The following is a 16,603-nucleotide window of genomic DNA, read 5'->3' as shown; positions in this document are numbered from 1 at the left end:
AAATTAAGCCCATTGCCACTGGTATGCTACAGGAAAATATTGGTCAGCTACACATAAATTACACAAAATGCAAGTTTCCTCAATATTGATTGGTTAGAGATGTTTGCACCCACCAACAGACAAGTAGATATGGTCATCTGACCTGACAAAATCTTTACAAGAAAGCATTGTCTTAGGTCTAGGAGTACATTATGAAAATATAATATATTACAATCTCAATAACCAATGTATTTATTGATGATTTTTACCCTCTCTCAGGGTGAACAGTGATGGCTCGCGGCTTGTCCAGTCCCTTGGATATCACGACATAGCGGAAGGAGCCATTCAAACGAGCCACCTCAATGACATCAAAACCTTGATCAGTCCAATAGATATTACCTGTGAAGAGAACAGCAACAGGCCGATGAAAAAAACAGCAGTCAAGAAAAGAAAAGAAATAAATAAATAAAACACAGACCCACCAATGCATTTGAAATCAAACCTATGGTGCTACTTGTGTTCATATTTATCTAGGCTCACCACAAAGTAAAATATAAAGTTGAAGGCTCTAAATAAACTTGAAGATTTCCAACAGTAAAACGAATACAGGAAATAAAATAGAGCATTTGATTCTGTCATGTGATTTAAAGGGTGACACAGAAAAAAACAGCATATCAATACTCCAGAATCCATGTCACTCTCAAACATCCTGCCTGTTATGTATAATGCCTCACTAGTAACACCCATTGTATGTCCTGCTATTTCCTACAACTTCAGAAAATTGGAATGAAAAAAGTATTTAGCGCCATATAGAATACTAGATGTGTAATAAAAATCAATTTACACCCTTTTTTACATTCTTAAATAGACAAAGCACACAGACACATACAGTATATTATTTATATATAGTAGTATTAGGTACAATTGGATACCTCAGCACCCATCCCCAATTAGCATTGATAAAGAAAAAATCTGGGATCAAGCCTACTTGATCCGTAATGGTAAAATGAAACCTTTGGTCAGCCGTCATATGGGTTTGTATCATAGTTTCAATCTTAGTACTAGGGCCGAAACAAGTAATCGGTTAATCGTCAATGGATCGATTATAAAAATAGTTGTCAACTATTTTCTGAATTTATTAATCCGCCAGCCAATTAGTTGGCCTGCATACAGAATGTATTATTTGTTCTAAATATCGGGAAATACAGCGCAGCACACATACAGCTCAGTACATCATCCATACATGTCAGTAAGTGCCTGAGAACTTGTGAATGTGTGAGAAGCAATGCGTCATGGACTCGGCAGGAAGTGAGTGGTTCTAAAAGGCAGAAGTTTTTTTTTTACCTTGCTATACTATATACTCTATACTATACTTTGCAGCTTGTTATAGGGGCACTTGAAACGTCAAAGGCATTACAATTACATTTAAAGTAAACTTTTACTAGTATTAGGCATTATATTTAAAATGATAAAATACATGAAAAAAAAGTCTGAGCTTTTAGTATTATTTTCATATAAAAGATTTCTATTTCCTTTTCACCCTTCATATGTCCAACTCCTAGTTATAATGCCCATATAGCCTACATACTGGGTGTATTTATTATATATGTATTATATATTACTTTCACTGTTTCACAGTATAAATGAACCCTTTATAGTAGCGATTATCTGCTCTTTTTGTACTATAAAGGGCTAATTCGTTTTTTTAACCCCAATATGACAGGCGATACAAAAAAGCATGCAGCTGCTACTAAATGCCTTAGGCCTGGTTCACACCTATGCGTTTTTTGGTGCTTTTTGCAAAAACGCACTACAGTTAATTTAACATGGTTTCCTATGGGACACGTTCACATCTATGCTTTTTTCAGCCACTGCGTATTTGGAAGAGGTCAAGGACGATTTTCAATGCAAAATGGTGCTTTTATTGGTTCAATATACTTCAATGGTGAAGCTGCAGAAAAGCATGTAGTGCTTTTTTTGCAGCAATTTGCATTATTTATCTGCCCAACAACAAATTGGCCAAAAAAAAGCATAAAAAAGGCAAAACACAAATCGCAGCAAAATCGCGTGTGAAAAATGCACACCACAAAGCATTGTAGACATATCAAAAGCAAACTGCATAGGTGTGAACCGAGCCTGCTGCTGGCCATACACGTATCTATTTTTGGACGAGAACATTAAGATTAAAAATCTTTGTACATTCGCTGAATGAAAGAATGTGATTTCAAAATTTCACTTGCTTTTAACATTCAGTTTTAACAAAAACCACATACACGGTCTGAAAATTCCTTTCACCAAGAAGTTTTTTTTCTGCTCCTTCACATTTTCCCCCATCACTGTGGTAGAAAACATACGTCGATTTGACCCCACTAACAATTGGAAGTCAGTTCTTAAAAATTAAATTTTTTTTTTTTTTTAAGGAAGGCCCAATGCCAGCATAAAATATATTGCAGTTCTGTCTGAAATTCTTCTGAAAATTAGCAAAAGTCTTTTTAATTTTTGTTTTCTTTAAATAAAAAAATTTGATCGCCAAGTCTGATATTTACCAGATTCAACCTCTAATAGTATATACAGTATATCTCTTCTGTGTTATTTTCAGAGTGGATTAGAAATTTTGCTCCCTAACCATATAGTTGGTTATTTATATTTACCACTGCATAGAGAGATTTTGAGAGGTGGTCTTAAACGAAAGACCACCTCTCCATCGCTCGTTTTTGGCTCATTAAACATCTCCTCCAGTTGGAGACCAAATGGATCTTCCAACTGAAGGCAACCAAATCTCCAGGCATTAATGAAAACATCATCTTTAAACTCTTCTTATGAAAGGTATTGGTCAGTTTTCTTCCTCAGCATCCTGGCCACTACTTTTGTCTTATTTCTTAGTTGTTATAGTTTCGCATATAATTTTCTTTTCATATTATCTTTATGATGATACAATATAGTGGTCATAAGTGTGAAGGCTGTGGAGATTTTCATCTGGCAGTTTTTAGACATCACCGTGCCTTGGTTTGGTTTTAGATCACAATGGGCACTTTAGGATGTGCAAGTCTGTATGCTTCTTTTCTGAATATACTATTGCGATTGCCTTTTTTTCCCGTTTTTTTTATTATCCAGCATCAACAATGGGAACCCATTTGGAGATTGGTTTTGATCCATGCTTCATCTATACTGGTTATTTTGACTTTATGTGCTTACCCCTTCTATTATGGCTGTGGATTGGGGCATTTATAGTTACCTTATAGATGGCACCGATCATGGTATGTGTGGTATTTTTTGTGAAATCCATACATTGGTGTATGGCTTTATTATTATATATGATTTATATAGCGGCAATAGCTTACAGCGTTTTATGGTTACTATGACTATGGCTGTTAATTGTAACAGTATCTTTTATTCTGGGAGTGGCACAGTTATGACCTAGCAGTTGCCACATCTTGGGCTGGCTGGGGCAAAGCAGATGTTTTATATTCCCTGCACCACACCCAGTCTGTGAGATGGGCCATGTCCTCAAAACACGCAGTGTGTTGTGTGGGGCATCCTGTTCCTGGGCTGGTGCAGTGATTGGACGGATTCTCCGTTTCCCTGCCAGCACCTAGCATGTTGGCTAGGCGGTGCAAGTGTGGAGGTGCATCCACCCACGCTGACAGTTCCTGGCGTGAGTACGCCAGAGGCGATGCAAAATTGGGGCAGTGGGAGCCATCTATTACTGAGATTCTTTTTGCTCTTTGCAGGTAAATCACATGTTAAGGATATAGGTTGATCACCCCCCCCCCCATTTGTGATGCCCATGTGATACGGAACTGTGTCATTGGTGGTTGTCCATTTTTTTCTTTTATTGCCTCTTCTCCACAGCTTGTAATTACTTGGGTTTCCACCAATATAAAATCTTCTTGGTTTGAGGTTTATTTGTTATCTTGTAAGTACATATCTAAAAATATGACTCAGTGTCTTCATTAACACATTTTGTTTAAAAATAGCTGTATTTTGATGCGATTTTTCTCTTTTTGCATCAGTTGTACTCAATTGCACCCCATAAACCCTTATAGAAGCTTACCCTGATATATCACCACCTCCCTGGATGGTTATATTATGCGACCATATATTACACATTACTAAGCCTGACTAGTTTTTATTACACCCGGCTATGCAGAATCCCATTCCTTTTCACTGTTCCTATTCACACTTGTATGCTCAGTCGCCCTATGCGCTATGCCATACACCCAAAAAAAGTAAGCAAACTTTTTTTCTACTTATATAGAACTGCTCTCCTCCTCTTCTGCAGCCCAGGAAACATGCTTCTGAAGCTTGACACACATGCAAAAGCAACTGCAAAGCGTCTGTAATACACTTGAAATATGCCTGTAACATGCCTGAAAAAAACTCTTCCAGATCTTCATGAATACAGTCTGCTCAGGTGTAAAAACAGGCTAAAAGGAAAGAGTGCAAGATTGAGGAGGTGGGTCAAGCTTATTCCTACAACTACTGATGAGAATACCATCTGCACATATATTTTATCATATGCTCTACCTAAATTGCCTAGGTTTGTGTCTAATTTCGATGCATTTCCATGTAATAAAGTGCTATCCAGAAAACAATGTAGTTGTGCTAAAGGTAAACTGTCCACTCAGTTTCCTTAATTTGTGTGCCATGTAATACAGCTACAATCACAGCTTACTTGTGGGACAGGTGGGTTCACTTCCTGAAACCTGCACCGTGTAACTTTTCCAGCACTGCTTGATGAATTTCAAATGACTTGACCAATTACATTCAAACATTCAAGGCAGGTCGGTGTCAAAGAAATCAGGCTTTCTGTATGTGAGAGACAGCAAGGGGCCTAGAGTGGACGTTTGTTGAATGTTTCTCCTATATTACAAACAGGTTAGCAAAAGAGGGACCCATTTAAAGGCCTAATTTACAATTATATCTGTAATGCACCTTTATTGCATGCTTCAGTTCTTTTTTCCTGTTATGCACACGTGTTCTATGTATAGGTAACTATCTCAAATTCTAATAACACCAACCTAAAAATGCATATTAATATCCAATGTAGAATTATACATTCATGCCAGAAACTGTACATTATGTTAGTTATTTCCAAGTCCAAAAACAGAACAATCCAGTAAGTAGGAAATCATTCCCTTCAGTCTTACCAGCTATCCAGTCTACAGCAATGCCTTCAACTCTGCCAATGCCATTAGTAATAACATCTTCTCGCCAGGTCTGGTCTCGCTTGGCTCGACTGATGGTGCTGAGCCCCATGTCCACCCAGTAGATGGTGTCATTCTCTGGAAAAAATATCAGGAATAAGTATTTTCACAGATTTGGGATGGAGTACATGACACTTCCTGTTTGTTCATTTGTTTTTATGCTGATGTTTAAAGGATGTTTAAAGCCCTAGCTCTGACAAATTTCCAGTACTCAAGGAATGAAACATGTAAGCTGTTAGCTTTTATGCTGGGACAAACACCCCCGTTTTCTTTAATTCACCTCCTCCATCTAATACCATTTAAATTGGCTTGATAAACTGTGCTGGAAACCTGATGATACATCTGAAATGGACAGCACAAATGATTATAAAAGAGGACTTATAGGATTACCAACTGAGAAACAGACACTGAGGTTGTGATGCTATTGGTGGGGAACCGCTACAACAATCACAGATTGACAATCAGCAACTGGAGATCTACGGTTACCATACATAGATGGACAATCTGAAACCTATCCCATATTGGAGAAAAATCTGTGAGATCAACATCCAGTAAGTAACAGAGAAAAGTTCTCTCTATTGATACTAATTGCTTAGAGGATACACCTGCAGTTGTAGGAACCTTTGCATACGGTTACTAGGATGGTACCTGTGAGATTGTTCCCATCAGTATAATACACCTGATGAGCATGGGATTGAAGGTTCCAATGATCTACATAACAGTGTCTGATTCCATTTACCCAGTCATATGTGATTATCAGAAATAAACGACAATTATTTTTTTCCACTTTTTTGGAACATCTGAGGATTACTATGAGGAGAACATTTAGTACTGTATATGCATATTCCAATTTTTTCTTTCCCTTGTATTTTTCCCCTTCTTTTTAAGTTGTGAAGATTCATTATTCCAACATGTTTTTTCAATGACAATGTGATGCCCCTGACCGACTGACAGACTGACTGTGGAAATGTTATATGTATTTCCTATTTTCCTGTTATAGCGGCTGTATCATTTCAGAAGGGAATAGTGTGAACTATTTCTGTAGTTACAGAATCACACCGTTGTCCTTAGGAATTATCCAGGCCAGATCTCGCCTTAAGTGGCTAGGGTTATTTATTGTTGTATATAGGGGGTGCCTTATATTGAGGGAGGGAGTCACCCACTGTATTAGTAAACCCCTCTCTATTGAGAGGAGGAATGTTTTGTACCATCTACTATATAGGTCTATTGTCTTGGGGAATTGGTTGATCACTGAAGAATAATGTCCTGCTATAAGGATTCTTCTTGTGGGTTTTTATAAGGGGTTATAGGATATTGTTGGTGGTGCCTTTTTGTATTTCTGCTTTTTATAGCGAATAAAATATATGTAGTTTAACTCTTTAGGGTGTGTGTTAGTACAATTTTTTTTTTTTTTTTTTTTTAGGCTTTAAATAGCCCATAACTACAATATACCAACTTGTTTTTAATCCTTAAAAATGATTTGAGCATCAGCTGTAGAGGGAAATATGGGGGGGGGGGGTGGTAAAGAAGGTGTTCAAATTGGTGGCTATTATTATTGCAGTTTAGTCACCAATAGAGAGCTAAGAACTGGGAGGTTTTCTCATATGAGTAACTATAAGCGATGGATTGGGAACTAGATATTCATGGTGTAGGATAAAAGAAGCAAAAAAAAACATTATTTTGAGTGCTGAACCTACAGAAAAAAGGTCTGTTACTCTCAACAAAGTACTCTTATTTTAGAACGCCAACCCTTCTATGTAATATTCTGGGAAACTGTTATTGAGGGTATGTTTTTAACGTGTATACAGAACTGTGTTACAGTTTTTCTTTGAACATGGTTTGATTGCAGCTATCAGAATTATTTTATCACATAAATGACAGGAAGCCAACAATGAGTTTTTTTATTATAACAATTAACCCCATTTTACTGCTCCTGGCATTTAGCCCAGTTAGCTGTAGAAACAGTTTGTCCAATGATTTACTGCTTTAGTGGATCAAGTTTAATATCCAACCTCTTAATTTGATAGCTAGTGCTGCAATGATGTCCAAGAATTGTTTATGGTGTATTTTATCCACTGCTCTGACTCTTGGGCCAGGAATATAACTCAATGTGCATTCCTACTTCTCAAACAGAAACTACTTTTGGTCGTTAAAAATGTGTCTACTTTTGAAAGAGGATCGCAAATGATGTGGGAAGATGAATGAGTTGAGAGAAATGTATTCAAAGTGTATAAAAGCATGAAGGCAAGTCGTTCTCACCTGCATGGAAATCCATTCCAACTGCCAGGGATGTGCCAGAAACAGGAACTAAAGCATCAGCTTTATCTTGTGGATCCAAAGGAATTCCTCGTATGCCTTCATGCACAGAGTATAGCAAGAAGGAACCAACACCTGCAAGAGACAAAGTACTGTACATTACAGGTGGCTCAGCACAATTATAGAAACACAAGCAGTGTTAAAAATACGTGCACACACAGCAGTGTGCTTTTCAAATGTGTAATGCACTCCACTCCACTGGGATTTCAAGAAAGTGGTATAAGATTAAAATGAATGAATAAATATGTCAGGAGGACGACAGTCTGGTTACATGACCTGTCAAGGTCATGTGACCAGCCTCTTCTTCAATCACAAAGCACTTTTTGCAGGGTTAAACAGGCACTCTAGTTTATATGAAAGGGATTCAAGCAATGCAAGAAATGTAAGCTTCAAACTGGAGGTGACATTTTGATGTTCAGCAAAGAACAGTATTTACTTTATGCCATAAGAAAGGGCCTCTGAATATGACAGAAATAGGAGACTCACCCTCACAGGTCTGTTGCCCACTCCTGAGGCTGTATCCTGCAGTGCACATGCATGATCTTGTGGTAGCAGAGGTTGGGAGGCATAGCTGAGAACAATCTCCATTGTTAACCGAACAATTGTTTGCACCTAAAAAGAGGGGGTAAGAGTTTCTGAAACAGATTCATATTTTATTTTACACAACCTTACATTTTTGTGATCTGTGCACTTCCATATGGCAACCGAATAGCTGTTTTTGCTACATTCCACTCTTCCATGCTGCACTGGGCGATGGGTGAATGGATGGCAAAATGTATTTATCAGAAAAAAGAACAGCTTCATTGTACCAGAAAAAAAAAAAAAGACCTAGAACGTGGCATATTTATATACTGCTGTCAAGTTACTAAAGCATTCTGTATGCAGTATTTTGATTGCCATGCTTTATGCACTCATTTTAACAAAAAGCATATACCGGTATTTTATTCACCAAGGCTTTAAATAACACACATCTGCTGAATTTACTGCATACAATTTACATTGTTCCTTTTTCAATGTCCTTTATACAAAATTCAATTCACAAAAAGATTATAGCACTGGTTTGGTTCTCCTAAAACGAAAAGATTCTCATAAATGTAAACAATGAGTTTCTTCGACCACAAGTTTCTTTTAGGTGTTTTCTTCAAAGAACATAGACACTCCAGCTCAATAAAAAGGTTTTCAGGGTTTACCGTAAATTTTTAAAAAAGCAATCATTTTCTGAATTGAATTTTTCTATAACAAAATGATCATGAGCTACAACAAACAAAGGTGTGTAACCAATGTGGTTTTATGAGAGGACATACATGTTATTTAACTTCAGTGAATAGCTTTACTTTTAAACAATCTCCTACCTTTCTGTATCTCTTCATCATACACCTTCATATGCATGACCTGGTTCGTGTTAAACCTTAGAACTTTCGGATCTGACCCATCCTTTTTGTTACATGTTCCCATTTTGTCATATGCATGGTCTGCCCACCACAGTTTGTCACCTAAGTGAAAGAAAAGATACTCCATCAACCTTGCTATTTCTTTTACTGACAGGACAATAAAAACACCTAATAAAATATGAGCTTTTATACTCTTAATTCCACTATAAAAAAAATCTGAATTTGGCTGGTAGCTCAGGGAAACTAGTTTGCTGAATTTTTTCCCTGGCAATCAATTACAGGTCTACTACAAATGTGAGGAAATTTGTTTCATATAATAGATGTTCATGACAACATTTTAGTGGCAACAACACCAAAAAAAAAAAAAAAATCATACAGAAGGCTTGACAGTGACCAGAGCCTCACCTGTGTATTTTAATCCAATGCTCAAAAGAAAATAGTCCATTCTGCAGTCACTATTTCTCTTTATAAATATAATTCAAGCTTTGGTATTGTGCTTTGATAAAAAGTCATTAACCCATAGTTCAAAATCACCAGGGTATGCACATTAGTGGATACAAAGCACAGTCAAATCCTTTCAAACCCTCCTAAGAAATCCAACCTTCCATAACTTACAGGTTAAATATATTCTGATGCATATACTTAAAAGGGTTGGAACTCCCACGCTCCTTAAAATATTGTAAGAAAAAGTGCTTAAGAGAAACAAACGTCAGGCTTCATTTTTTTCACTGTACTCCGTCATGATAGCTAGCCTGTCTCCAAGCCCTCCCTCATACAAACATAAGTGGAGGCTGACCTCAACATCATTCATAAGGAAGATGATTAGAATCAAATTTGGGAAGCAACAAAGTCGTCCTCTGTAAGCGAAGCAGCAGTGGAAATGAACACAAAAAATGGTATTTAGTCTCAGCCTGCATACACAAGTTTATCCCTAACTACCTACCCATCTGCTTTTGAGGCTGCACAGAGCTTGTGAATACAGTATGTGGTGGTCCTGTCCAGTAGCTTAGGTTATCTAGACCAAAATATTTGAGATCTTAATCGGCCTACTGGGCAAACAAGTCTCTATAGACCCCACATTGGCACTCCTTAATTAACAGCCTCCAGATATCTCCAATGAACAATGCAGACTTCAACTCCAAGTGCTCACAGCAGACAAACTATAGCCAAGGCCAGGAAAAAAAAAACAAGTTTTGTCTAGATGAAACTAAATAGGAATACATTACAAAAAAATTACAAAAATAGGATTCACAAAAATAAAATAAAAATTGAGGAAACACTGGAGAATAAAGTTTCCAGATATACCCATGTTTGGAAACTCTGGTTTGATACAGCAAGAAATATATTTACAATGATTATACTCTGTCACACTTATAACAAACCTAATAAACTGAACGTATTCTTATTGTATGTTACCCTTAAAAACGAAATAAAAAGATTGAAAATAAAAGTAATTTACCCATAATGGCAAGAGCTGTTGCCTTTCCCAAATATGATTTCATGGTGAGCAGATCTTCCCGTCCTTTGCCATTAAGATTACATCTGTTAATTGTACCCGCGCCAGAACTGATCCAGTACAACTTTTTGTCAACATAGTCAATGGATAAGCCTACATGAAAGCAATAAAAGCAATGAATAGTTAAAAACAAACAACATTCACTGCAAATATACTCTGCTCTTTAATATGGCCATACATCTTGGAAAAAACATACAACAGAAAAATTAAAATACATAGGAAGCTTCCATTCCATCTGGTTACTGCTGTATGCATTATTCTTATGCCATTTTTTCTAACCCATGCCAAGCTTCTACAGAGAAAATACTTTATTAAAAAAAAAAAAAAAAAAAAAAAAAAAAACCTCATATGCACCCAAAGCATAAAAATATATTTTAGTATTATCTATAGGACCTACAGCCACAATAATTTTAAATGTATATAAGAACTGACCAGCTATTTTTTCAATTGTATCAGTTTGTTAAAAACCTTGTTTTTGTGTATAGTGTGTAATGTTACCCACAAATGCTTAGTATATATGTATTCAGAAGTTAGAACAAGCAATGACCAGTGAAGGACTGATGTAGGTGAACTGCACTCTTTTTTGGCATTGCTGTAAGATGTGGTTTGTTTGTTTTTTTGTTTTTTTTTTACCATACAGCTGATTGATGACAAGCTAGAAAAAAAATGTGTGTAATGGAGAATAGGTTTACATTATTGACAGCCCTCACAGTAGCTTAAAGTGTAACTTAAAGTGATTGTAAACAATCACCTTGTAAAACAACCCATACAGTTTCATTTAGAAATAAAAGGCAAAACATTTTTGTAGAACTATAAAAAAGTTTTATAAATACTACCCCCCCCCCTTTTTTTAAATGTAATATCATTCCCCCTGTTCTCAGCTGCAAAAGAGCTGGGGAGAGGAGAGGCTGTGCAGGGGAGGCGTGCCAGGACAAGTCTGATCATTGGAGCACAGCACACTAAGTTCCCAGCATAGCTAGAAAACTGAACACAGTGTGCTCTCCTGCTTAGCGTGGTCAGTTTTTAATAAGAAAGCAGAGGCTGGCAAGAACACCAGTGATTTCACATAAAGGAAGCAACAGAGAACAGGATATTTTCTCATACAAGCACATGGTACAGTAGGCACTTATCAGGAATAGTGTTGGAGTAACAAATGCTTTAACTGCCTTCCCTACTCTGCTGCTTTGCTTGCTAACATGAGCAGTGGGAGGAGAGCACTAGGAGTTTACACAGGACTCCCCCCCCCCCCCCCCCCCCATTTGACAGTGCTGGGTATCTGAATGGCCATACACCAAGCACCAGCACTGTCACCAATAAAAGTGGGGAGTGAGTCACATGCATCCCATGCCCCAAATACCTGGTATTTCGCTTCCTTTAAGAAATCCCGAGTGTCTCCCTAGTGTCAGGGGAGTATACAGAAAGAGTACAAACTGCTGAAGGCACTGTCATTCAAATAAAACTATTGCTTTAAAGTTTAACTCCAAGCAAATTCCAAATACACATTAAATACATACAGTGGGTATAGAAAAGAATAACCCCCGTTAAAATAATCACACTTTGTTGCTTTGCAGTCTGAAATTAGGACACGCAGTTTTTGATGAGACTAAAATTGAATTATTTGGCCTCAAAACCAAACAATATGTCTGGCGAAAATCTAATACAGCCCACCAGCCAAATAACACCATTCCTACAGTAAAGCATGGAGGTGGTAATGTCCTGTTAAGGGGGTGTTTCTCTGCAGCAGGGATTGAAGCATTTGTCAGGACAGAAGAAAAAAAGATGGGGCAAAATACCATCAAATTCTTGAGGACAATCTGTTGCCCTCTGCCAGAAAGTTGTCCATGGAAAGGAGGTTTACCTTCCAACATGAAAATGACCCAAAGCACACAGCAAAAATGACCATACAATGGTTGGAGGAAGAAAAGGTGAATGTCCTTGCATGGCCTAGTCAGAGCCCAGACATAAACCCCATTGAAAAATCTGTGGAGTGACTTGAAGATTGCAGTCACCATCAAATTTAACTGAACTTGAGGAGTTCTGCAAAGAAGAATGGGCAAATATTGCAAAGTCTTGATGTGCAAAGTTAGCAGAGACATATCCCAACAGATTCAAATTTTAAATTAAAGCAAAAGGTGGTTCAAAATACTAACTGGGGCGGGGGGGGGGGGGGGATCATTTTTCCAACTCAGTAATTCTGTATGAGTGTTTATCTTTTTCTGACATGTTGGTGTTATATCTTTCAGTTGGATGTTATAATTTGCACTAGTAAATGCAGCTGGATAAAACAAAAACAGTTTCTATTACCCACTGTATATGACTTTTTTGCATATACTTTATTTTATAAGTAATCCAAAGCTGCATTTACAGGTGTTTTTATATCTGCCTATTGAGCATTTTCACTAAAACTAACTTGCTTCCAGTACCATCTATTGTATGCAAATGTGTAGGTCACACAATCAGCATTATTGATGGAGACCCAGAAGGAATAACTGGGTAAATCACCAAGTGAGTATGGGTTGGGTATTTTGCGTGAGGTGCCATTTCTGATAAAAAAGAAGCAGTATGTCACTGTACAGCAATAATATGCACTAATTAGTAAGGAACAAATGCTCCCATGCACATATGCAATTATGTCAGTATACAGAAAGGTTGTTCTAGCCATTAACACTTTCTGCTGAATGTATTTATGTAAAGAGTATATCACTTAAAGCATTAAAATAAATACAGACTCTCCTTCAATATGTCCATCAGTGATTAGTTTTCCAACTGCGATTTGATCATCAAAAGATTTTTCTTATAACAAAGGGAGAGAGATGGCATAGCCAGACATTTCATGCACCAGATTATATCAGGAAAAAAAAAAAAAGTGTTGATCTGGGAGGATCCAACAAGCCATTTTTTCCTCTCTGGTACAGACAGCCGAAAAGTGTCTGATGTTTGGGTGCTTTCTAGAATGAAGGCCCCTTGACCCCATGGGAAAAGGGAGCCTTGACCGATGGGGCATGGCTATAAACTGGAAGTGATTACATGCAATATGTAAAGTAGTACAAAATAACTGGCTACTTAGATATGGGGTGAGGGGGCAGAGTCAGAACTCTAATAAAACTAATCACTGAGGTAATTGTATGAGCCTTCAGGAACCGCAGTTTAGAAGAGACTTCCCTGCCCTTCCGTCTCGTCTATGGTGTTTATCACAGCTTTCCCAGCAGTTTTTGACCTTGATAGCATTAAAAGGTTGTCTTATTGGGCTATGCCCTTGATTGGAAGTTGGGTCGGTTTAAAGTCTACCCAGTACTCATGGTAAAGACAGGCCCTTTAGACAAGTTAATGTTCAACCATGCTCACAGTATAACTGTGTCTAGCACTGGTTAAGTGTTTACGTAGGAAATTGTATTGGAAAATGTAAATAAAGCTATGGCCTTGACCTTTCCAACTAAATTGGTCTATGTGTGTTTTTGTTGGGGGGGGGGGGGGGCAGGGTTACTGACTGGTGGTGTTAGATCTTTAAGCCTATGTTCCTCAGCAATCAAGACATGAGGAAAGGTTGCGAGCACTGAACTTATTCTCTCTGGAAAAGAGAAGCTTGAAAGGGGATACGATTTTAATATACAAATACCATACTGGTGACCCCACAATAGGGATAAAACTTTTTTGCAGAAGGGAGTTTAACAAGACTCGTGGCCATTAATTAAAATTAGATGAAAAGTGGTTTAACTTTAAACTACACAGAGGGTTCCTTACTGCAAGAGTGGCAAGGATGTGGAATTCCCTTCCACAGGCGGTGGTTTCAGTGGGGAGCCCTGGTTCCCGCCAAGTCAAGATTAACACCAACCTGCCCCCAGGCTTCAACTGTCCAGTGACAGATTATCAGTGGACAGTAGCTGTTCTGACATTGGACAGATAAAGTAGGTGTTAACCCAGCCGCGAAAATCTCATAAATGTAAGCTGCAACATATTAAAGTCATTTTAAAAAGGGTTAAATGTTCAGCTTTCAATAAAATGATACTTGGTGTCATGAAGGTCCTTGCCATGCACTTCCTGTTACAGAGTGATTTTACCCAGTCACATGCTTTTCTAATGGGAGTACAAGAAGGGCTAATGAAAATTGCACAGGCAACTTCCACATGCAGAAATGATCTGCAAGCATGTAGACAGGAAACAACTGCAAATGGGCAGCAGGTGACAAGCCATGTTGATATGCACCCCACCATGACTTTACATGTACTTTAAAGTGGATGTAAAACCCCCTGAGACATTTTTACATATAGGTAAGCCTATAAATAAGGCTTACCTATATGTACTGAAAATATTTCCTAAACGTGTGCCGTTTAGGAGATATTATCCTTGTAGTGCGCCAATGAAGTCATCGGCGCATGTGCAGTGAAGAAACGGCCCTCCAAGCCGTTTCTTCCCCAGTGTGTGCCGTGACCGTCAGTTCCCACACCGAAGAGAGGCAAAGATGGATGCTTCCACCAGCGGGGACATCGTGGGCTTCATTTGCAGGTACAGTTGTGCTCATAAATTTACATACCCTGGCAGAATTTAGGATTTCTTGGCCATTTTCAGAGAATATGAATAACACACATTTTTTTCTTTCACTCATGGTTAGTGTTTGACTGAAGGCATTTATTATCAATCAACTGTGTTTATGATTTAAAAAGCGTAATGGAAACAGAAACTACCTAAATGTCCCTGATCAAAAGTTTACACACCCCAATTCTTAATACCGTGTATTGCCCCCTTTAACATCAATGACAACTTGAAGTCTTTTGTGGTATTTGTGGATGAGGCTTTTTATCTTCTCAGATGGTAAAGCTGCCCATTCCTATTGGCAAAAAACCTTCAGTTCCTGTAAATGCTTGGGATGTCTTTCATGAACTGCACATTTGAGATCTCCCCAGAGTGGCTCAATGATATTGAGGTCAGGAGACAGATGGCCACACCAGAACCTTCACTTTATTCTGCTGTAGCCAATGACAGGTCGACTTGGCTTTGTGTTTTGGATAATTATCATGTTGGAAAGTCCAAGTACGTCCCATGTGCAGCTTCCTGGCTGATGAATGCAAATGTTCCTCCAGTATTTTTTGATAACATACTGCATTTATCTTGCCAACAATTTTGACCAAATTTCCTGTGCCTTTGCAGCTTACACATGCTCAAAACATCAGTGATCCACCGCCGTACCTTTCATCATAGGCCTTGTTGACTCCTCTCCAAATGTAGCATTTATGGTTGTGGCCAAAAAGCTACATTTTGGTCTCATCACTCCAAATGACTTTGTGCCAGAAGTTTTAAGGTCAGTCTCTGTGCTGTTTGGCGTATTGTAAGCAGGATACTTTGTGGCATTTGCATAGTAGTGGCTTTCTTCTGGCGACTCGACCATGCGGCCCATCTTTCTTCAAGTGCCTCCTTATAGTGCATCTTGGAACAGCCACACCACGTTTTCAGAGAGTCCCGTATTTCACCTGAAGTTATTTGTGGGTTTTTATTTGCATCTCGAACAATTTTCCTGGCAGTTGTAGCTGAAATCTTAGTTGGTCTACCTGACCGTGGTTTGGTTTCAACAGTACCCCTCATTTTCCACTTCTTGATTAGAGTATGAACGCTGCTGATTGGCATTCTCAATTCCTTGCATATCTTTTTATATCCCTTTCCTGTTTTTTACAGTTCAATTACTTTTTCCCCACAGATACTTTGACAATTCTTTTGCTTTCACCATGACTCAGAATCTAGAAACGTCAATGCAGCGCTGGATGAAAGATGCAAGGGTCTGTCAGGAGTCCAGAAACACCTTTTATACACACACACACACACACACACGCACACACACTAATTACAAGCAAACAGATCACAGGTGAGGATGGTTACTTTTAATATAAATTCAAACACCTTTGTGTCAACTTGTGTGCATGTTATTAGGCCAAAATTACCAGTACATGCAGTCCCCGAGCTACGAACGACTCCTACTTACAAACGGCCTCAATGCCAGCTGCTTGTGCTCCATGCTAGTCCTGGATACCCTCGAGCAGCTATCTTGCAGCGCCGGACACATCTCACACTGCAGTACTACATGTACTGCATGGCCAGAAAAGCCCCCGATAATGTAACTGCATGCCCAGAAGTGCCTGGAATATCCCACATCCCTGCACAGGCTGAATTTAAGCTTAAAAATGCACTGTTTTGACTTACACACA

General features: G+C 38.3%; 1 protein-coding gene across 1 annotated transcript in view; it reads right to left on the bottom strand.

Annotated features, from left to right (window-relative positions):
• LRP1 (LDL receptor related protein 1) overlaps positions 1 to 16,603 on the bottom strand; it is a 475,004-nt gene that overhangs the window by 112,892 nt on the left and 345,509 nt on the right. The window contains 6 exon segments of the mRNA XM_077483570.1: positions 249 to 378; positions 5,130 to 5,264; positions 7,446 to 7,577; positions 7,989 to 8,114; positions 8,855 to 8,995; positions 10,353 to 10,502. Of these exon segments, the coding sequence (XP_077339696.1) occupies positions 249 to 378; positions 5,130 to 5,264; positions 7,446 to 7,577; positions 7,989 to 8,114; positions 8,855 to 8,995; positions 10,353 to 10,502 (814 nt within the window).

This window comes from Lithobates pipiens, unplaced genomic scaffold, assembly GCF_037356315.1.
Source record: "Lithobates pipiens isolate NorthernLeopardFrog02 unplaced genomic scaffold, aLitPip1_a1.2 Scaffold_16, whole genome shotgun sequence".
In the NCBI taxonomy this organism is placed as follows: Eukaryota; Metazoa; Chordata; class Amphibia; order Anura; family Ranidae; genus Lithobates; species Lithobates pipiens.
This window is presented reverse-complemented; position numbering and strand designations above follow the sequence as displayed.